General features: G+C 40.4%; 1 protein-coding gene across 1 annotated transcript; it reads right to left on the reverse strand.

The window, feature by feature from the left end:
* Positions 1-1876: 1876 nt before the first annotated feature.
* Positions 1877-4383, reverse strand: FSHB (follicle stimulating hormone subunit beta). Its single transcript, XM_030199444.1, has 2 exons — positions 4225-4383; positions 1877-2107 (listed from the first exon to the last, which is right to left on the reverse strand). The coding sequence occupies exons 1-2, from the start codon at positions 4381-4383 to the stop codon at positions 1877-1879; spliced, it is 390 nt and encodes a 129-aa protein (XP_030055304.1).
* Positions 4384-7893: the final 3510 nt, after the last annotated feature.

A 7893-nucleotide genomic window follows, 5' to 3' on the forward strand; every position in this document is an offset into this window, starting at 1 on the left:
ATGCATTCAAAAACGTTTGCACTGTAAAACTACCATTATTTGAAAAACAAAACAAAACAAGGTACCAGCTTACTGTTAATGACGTCACGGTGACATAGACTATTGTCTGGGGAGCAATGTTGGAAGCCTATCACAAGCTCCACCCAAAGCCGCAAACTATAGCCAAACGCTAGCAAGTGCTGCAGATGATCTGGGACAGCCTGTCACAGGGACCAAGCGACAAGGCTCTTAAGCGACTGAAGGCCTGTGTTAAAGCTGGGGGTGGACTGCAAAATTCTACACATTGTTAATTGTATCATTTAAATGACCTTATTTTAGTGTGGTTTAATTCAAACATTTTTAATACACAAAAAGTGCTAGGTAGTAAAGTTAAAATGTCAGTAGCATCAACACAGCTTAAAACAATTAAATGTTGTTTAATAGTAATACATAAGTATGTTGACTAAATAAGTACACAAAATTCCTCATTGAAATTCAAAGCGGTCGCTGAGAAAATGACAAAAAACTCAAGGGGGTTACTTTTTTTGCCTCACCCTGTATATATATATATATATATATATATATATATATATATATATATATATATATAGGTGCTCAGAGGGTGCCTCACAGACTATAAAGGAAAGTAGGCACCTGCTTTCCTTAATAGAAAAAACTATAACCGGGTGAATTATCCCCCGGATTCTATATAGCGCGATTTAAGTTGCACCCATAAATTTGGTCATATTCTGGATTTCTGCGTGCAACTTAATTAGTTAACAAGCCAATCAGCACCAATAATTGCCACTTAAGCAATTATTGACACTAATTGGCATTAATTAGAATTTATGCGCACAACTGTCTAAGTGTTTTCTGTATTGTGATGCGTGTAAATTCTAAGTTGCATAGTTGAAAAGGGGGCGTGGCCATATGTGTGGAATGGGCGGGTTGTGGGCGTTTCTAAAATCTATGTGCATTGTTATAGAATACACCCAGTCTGCATATAATTTAGGCATCAGCATTTACACCGACTTTTACTTGGCTTATCTGTCCGCGACTAAATTTAGTCATACAAATGGGCGTTCAGTGTATTTTATAAACCAGGTGGAAATTTAGGCATAATCTATAAAGTACGTCTAAATTTTTTAATTAAATTTTTTTTTTGGTGTCATATATAGAACCTAGTCCCATGTGTCTATGTGCTTAGGTGTGAGCACTTTCACGAGCCATCAAGCTGGTGTAAATTTTCTCGCCGAAGTACTGGCAATATGTGTGCAGCTTCTCGTGCTCTAGAAGTTACACATATAAATGTGATGCCCACCTGGAAAATGCCGGTTTTCACAGATATGCGTGTATTTAGTACATATATGCACGTCCACATATATGTGCATATATGCCAGCATTCTGAACATTTCTACACATGACTGCTGTGTAAATATTGGTGTGTCCTTATAGAATTACCTCCATAGTGTTCCAAGGGAAAATGCATGAATACTTTTGAAAATGCAAAAGCATTAGTGAGTGCAACCCTGCTTCAGCCCCAGGCTTGGAAGCACCTCACTGCTAGGAAAGTAACATGCAGATGGGCACAGCTTGCTTAACTTTACCTACACAAAGAGTGGCAATGTTACATCACTATTTTTCCCACAGACATTATAAATTTCTACTGGAAAATAAGATCACAGTAGACATGCTTTGTACATTATAATAAGTAGAATTTCTCTTTCATAATACTGTTATTTAAAAGAGTAGACGAATGCATTGGGGCTTGAGAAAGCATGAGTGGAATTCTGTGAGGTGTCAACAAATTAACTTCCCAGAAAATGAGTGCCCCTTTCCAGGCTCTCAGGGCTTGACTTTTGCAGCTCCCGGTTGGAAATTCAAGGTGTCTTCTCCTTTACTCTTTCTTTCTGCTGAAGCTGCAGTAGCTGGGTCCTAAGCTCTGAACTGTGCAGTCTGTGTTGTCAGTGTTGCAGGTCCCGCACTGGCAGCCCGTGGCCACTGGATATGTGTAGAAGGATTCGGCATGGTCAGCGCAGCCAGGGATCTTCACTGTTTCATACACTAACTCCTTGAAGGTGCAGATCTCTTGAGCTGAAGACACTAGTGGATGTTTAAACACAGGATCCTGAAACATTGAAAGAGAATTTATTTTATGAGCCACACTTTGATGGAAAGGTATTGAATTGCTCTTTCTAGAAGGGTTTATTGTAATTGATGGTTTAATCTGGTGCTCTATAGAGGAATCTGTTGCAAGTACAAGATGGGTGAGTTTTCAGGAAGAAGACATGGGGCGGAGTGCTTTTAGTCAGTTGGCTGTGCTGGTGTGGAATAAACTGCTGGATGAAATGAAATGTATATCATCTCTTTATGGCTTTAGAAAGGATCTGAAAAGTTATTTCTTTTCTAGTTTGATGTTTTATTTCTGTTTGAGACTGTTTTACACCAGCACACGTGGGCCACCTGAGGTCTGCTCCAAAGCGCTCCCTCTGACCACCTGTCCTGCCCATATGAAAGCAGGAAGTTTAGTCAGAGGGGGTGCTCTGGAGCAGACCTCAGGCAGCCCAGGTGAACCACTGCAATGCCAGTGCTCTATGGAAGACAGATTTCAAGGTATCTGGTGGGGGAATAAATGAAAAAAAGACATGCTTACCATTTTCAAACAGTAGAACAGAAAAGCCTTTAATGCTGAAATTTATGGTAATTTTGAAAATGTGCCCTTCTTTGTTGTATTGTTGGAAGATATTTTAATAAAAATGGTTAAGAAAAAAAGACATGTTTGGGGGTGCAGCAGAGAGGGCATGCTGGATCTATCTGTGTGTGTTGGGGGGGAGTAGCAGAGAGGGCATGCTGGATCTATGTGTGTATGGGGGTGGGGGAGCAGAGAGGGCATGCTGGGTCTGTGTGGTGGGGTGTGAGTGAGGCAGGGAGAAGTGTGTGGGTCAGGGAGAAAGACCTATTGATGAGGGGGGGGGGGGGTCAAATTTGGCTCTGTGTGCAACCTCAACTTATACACAGATCACACTCACTTTGGCCATTTGTAGTCCCAAAGCTGCCCTTGATTTATACATGAGATCCATCATGGGTAGAGAAATTGTAATGAGGAAGAAGTTACTATTCAACTGACAATGTGAAATCAATCTGGCCAGTGTGGCAAAAACTGGCCTGAGAACACCCTTGTGGGGTTTTTCCTCACCCGCTAAGGCCAGTTTGCCACAGTTGTAAAATGGCCGATTTTCCATTTTTTTGCATTAATGGCCTTGCACTAATATTGCCATTAACACACAGCCATTAAAACAATTACCATGTGATCACCTACCGCCACCCATTTTCTAGGCAGTAAAAGGTCACGCAGTAATCTTGCTCTAACCTGTTAGTGCATGGTAAAGATCTGAACTAACTGAGTAGCGCTAAAACGTTTGAAACTTTTTTAGCCTATGGATTAGCGCACACTAAAATGGCGCTTACCACAGGACACCGAGTACATCCCATGGTGTACGCCATTTTAGTACCTAACACAGCGTAGCAAGGGGTCCTTTTACTTAAAGGTGTTAAGAAGTGGGCTTAGTGCATTTTAACAAGAACTTTCCTGCATGCTAAGCCCATTTCTGATGCAGCCCCAAAATAGGGCTTTTCTATTTTTGACTTTTGCAGGTTCTGCACTCATTTTTCCATTAGCGTGCAGACTTGAAAAAATATTAATTCGGGAGTACTTACCGCCTCCTATTTAAGAGGTGCTAAGTGCTGCCACTTTAAGTCTGCATTGTCCAGTTAGTATGGATAATGCTTCCATGCCCATGATCCGCCCCCTCCCCAAAAAATAACAAGAAAAAAAAATCAATTGCGCATGATTAGTGCATACTGACAGACAAATTACTGTAAAATGCTCTACTATGTTTTGCATACGCCATTTTTCCCATGTTAAGCACTGGCTAATGTTTAACATGGTTTAACAAAAGGGCCCCTAAATCTATCAGTAAATGTATAGATGGTAATTATGGAACATATGCGTCTCTTACGGAAATTCTGCATTCTGGGTTAATGTCTGCACAACCAGTTCTAATTCTCTCTACTGTGCAGTTCGAAGTTATGGCAGAAACGTAGCAGCCTCGTCACTGCAGTGCAGTCCCCGGCTTTTTTACAGACAAAGATTTCATTTGCCTGGTCTCTGTTTAGCAGATCTATGCAGATCAAAGGAATTTTGTCTTGTACTGTACCACATCTGTGTTTCCACCTGATCCTCACCTTTGTTAAGCAATACCCGGAGCACCAAGTGGCATTAACATAAATGCACAGCCCACACCCATCGCTTTCCAGGGCTATAGTGATGTTCGAGAGCTCACACATGTTACAGACACGTGCTTTCCAGGAAAGCAGCAGCATGCACAAATAAGCAGTCTTCATCCTGGCAAAATAAGACATTTATTATATATCTTGTTCATAAGACAACAGTGTTCATCTTTCTGTCAATGCTGAAAATTACATAGGGCAATTGGACTCCTGACTGAAGTCCTACATCTTCACTAGTAATTCTGATTTTCAGATGGATGTCCATCAATGTTTAGTTTTTACCCAATATATATTTTTCTTTCTAAGATGTGTGTTGTTTTTTTCAATTACAACATCCTTCTAAGCCTCTTCTGTGTAACCTTGCTCCCAAAAAAGAACACTAATACAGGACATGCAAACATGAACGGAGAGAAGTCATACCTGTAGTCCAGTGAGTGGAAGATGCAGAAACAGATGCTGACTGAAGAAACTCCAGTCTCTTTTATACTGAATTGTGTCTGCTGTAACTTATACCTGGAGGATTTTCCTTACATCACTGCACGCTCACTGCTGGCAGAGAGGATTAATGTTTGACAAGACAATGAAATCAAAGCCTTGTAAAATGGTAACATAATCACTTCTGCAATCATCAAGGATTTTTCACCTTATTTTCTCACTGGGATTTACCTTTTCCAAGGACTTTGCTCAGCTGTTCTGTAGACAGAATTCTCCTAAGAGATCCCACATGCTTGTCCCAAGCTTTCTTGAATTCAGATACTGCCTTCATTTCCATCACCTCCACCAGGAGGATGTTCAAAGTGCATCACTTTGCATTTGTCCACATTAAATCTCATCTACCATTTGGATGCCCAGTCTTCCAGTTTCCTAAGTTCTTCCTGCAATTTTTCACAATCTGCATGCATTTTGACAACTTTGAATAGTTTCGTGTTGTCTACATATTTAATCACCTCACTTGTTCCAATCTCCAGGTCATTTATAAATATGTTAAATAGTACCGTTCCCAGTAGAGATCCTGGTTCTTTGATCTGATCATTTTGTACTGACATTTCATCTAGAGTGATAAACATTTGATGAGAAAAGGTTCAAGAGTGATCGGTGTAAAGGGGAGATGGGTCCTCTAGTCACTAGGCTGATGATGGATTTTGATACATTTGGGAGGGCGGTTGAACAGGTGCTCAGCCCTCGGGAATCAGTGATGGGTGATTTACTTTATCATTCTTTGGATATTTGGTCCAGGAGGTAGTCATTAGGTAGTCCAATGTAAAGAAAAAGGGAGGCAAAGGGCTGGTCATACACTTTTCCCCAGAATTACAGGTCTTAAAATGTCAGGTTTGAGAATCGCTGACTGCCATCAGCTGAATATTGAGGGGGTTGAAAAAAGATTACTAATAGAATTTTATAAGATTTTATAAGTTGCTGTATTGGGTCAGATACTGGTGCTGAATATCTATTTAAAAAAAAACCTGCAGCAGCTGGTGTTTAAAAAACACTGACTGCCAGGGGCTGAATACTGGAAGGGGGTGGGGGGGAGGGCGAGAGTTTCCCATTGGAGCTTTGGGGTGGAATGGAGAAGGTCCACTGGTGCAAAAGTACCCATAAATATACCAAGTGCAGGGAAGTTTTCACTTCAAGGAATTTACTTGACAAAGTTTTTTGAACACTGTGCTAATACTGCCTCCACGTTGTCAACAGTATGTCAGAGGTACCAAAGAAAATTAAATATTATTATTTGTCCTTCCTTCCATTTGTGAAGCCTTTTTGATACTTAAATCTTTCTAGATTTATACTTGGGACACACTGCCTATGGATCTCACTTTTTGAGGTGGTCCACCCTTAGCATTTTTGGTTTGTACCAAAAGCAGTGAAGGATGAAAGCAACTTGCCCAGCTGTCCTGGTCCTCAGCTCACTGCTTTAACCACTAGACCACTTTGTTCAAAGTATGTGCTTGCCCAGTCCTCACGCTCCCTCAGAACCTGCTACTGCTGGTTCTGTACCCCAAACCTGTCCCTGCAGTTTCCCCAGAGAGGTGAAATGTGGTGGGAAGGCCATGAATCATGATTATTGCTGAAGTAGGTGGGGAGGAAATAAAGACTTTAAGGGAAGGGTGGTTGAGAAAAAAAGGAAATGGGAGCTCGTGATAGAGAGAAGAGGACATTTCTCTGGGCAAGTGAACATTATTTTCCTCTGTGCTTTGGTGATTTAAAGCCTGGGATAAAAGAGAAATTGTATGTTCATTGATAAAGACAGTTTGAATAAAAAAAAGAGCAAACTTTATTTATTAACTTGTTTCCACAGTGTAAAACCCTTTTCCCCATAGTTTTAAACTTTCTGCCACAGGTAGAAACTTAACTGTCAGAGCCTACAACATTAACAGATTGCCTCTAGAAGGCACAGCGGGGAGGGAGGTTCTGGAAGTCAAATTTAGGCTCTTAAGTAGAAAGCTTAAATCCAGAACCTCCAGGGTAGCATTTTTGGAAATGCTCCCCATTCCATGCGCAGGATCCAAGAGGCAGGCAAAGCTCTGAAGTCTCAATGCATGGTCGAGATGATTGTGCAGGGAGGATGGATTTAAATTTGTTAGGAACTGGGCAACATTCTAGGAAAGGGGAAGGATGGACTGCACCTTATCCAGGATGGAACTAGGCTGCTGCTAGCACTAACATTTGAAAAGGAAAGTTTTTAAACTAAAATGGAGGGGAGGGGGGGAGCTGACAGTTGTCTAGGAGCATGTGGTTTGGTGTGGACTGTGGAGTATCCTTGAAGGATACTATTGAAACAGGACATTTAGGGAATCACAATAGAGAAGTTTTAACAATGGTGAAACAAAGCCAGGAGTGTTTAAGGGGAGAGCAGAATACAGGATGCAAATTATCCCTGTCAAATTTTAGATGCAAGGAAAAAACACAATTTGAAGTGTCTCTATATACAAATGCTAGAAACCTAAAAAATAAGATGGGAGAGTTAGAATATATAGCACAAAAAGAAGAGATAGATATAATAGGCATTTCAGAGACCTGGTGGAATATCGCAATGTATCATATTGGGGGGGGGGGGGGGGTGCGCTATATATTAAAGATGGAATTGAGTCAAACAAACTAAACATTCTACATGAAACACTTAGCAGCTTGGAATCCTTATGGATATTTTTATGTTTATTATTAATTTTATATACCACCTGACCAACAAAGGATCTAAGCTGTATAGAATACCATAAAAATAACAATAAATAATTAGAAAAGAACTCTATAAAGAAAATAGGAAAGATCTACTACGTTCAAAACAAGACCATCCATTCCAATAGAAAAAAAACCACATTGAATCCTAAATCCCAGGGTCCCTAATACACCTTGCCGTTGTCATCTAATTGAATAAGTTTTAAGAAACACCTTAAACTTTTAAAATATTTCCTCCATTCTAATATATTTTGGTAATCCATCCTACAAGGAAGGGGCTAGCCAAAAGAAAGACCTTTTTCATCGGACAAAAAGAACAATTACCATATTTGTGATGTCCTTCCCCCACAGCATCTGTCACAGATAAAGGCCGCCAGACCTCACTGCGACTCAACTTGTCACATATATAGGTTCCAATTTCTAGCAAATGAAATGTATTAAGTTATGTCC

Source organism: Microcaecilia unicolor, chromosome 4 (genome assembly GCF_901765095.1).
Source record: "Microcaecilia unicolor chromosome 4, aMicUni1.1, whole genome shotgun sequence".
NCBI lineage: Eukaryota > Metazoa > Chordata > Amphibia > Gymnophiona > Siphonopidae > Microcaecilia > Microcaecilia unicolor.

What these genes read in the sequence shown, in the direction of transcription:
- FSHB (XM_030199444.1), bottom strand. Translation starts at nt 4,383, where the DNA reads ATGAAGACTGCTTATTTGTGCATGCTGCTGCTTTCCTGGAAAGCACGT. An exon ending in CCGGGTATTGCTTAACAAAG is followed by an intron (nt 2,108 to 4,224) that starts GTGAGGATCAGG and finishes TCAATGTTTCAG; the next exon opens with GATCCTGTGTTTAAACATCC.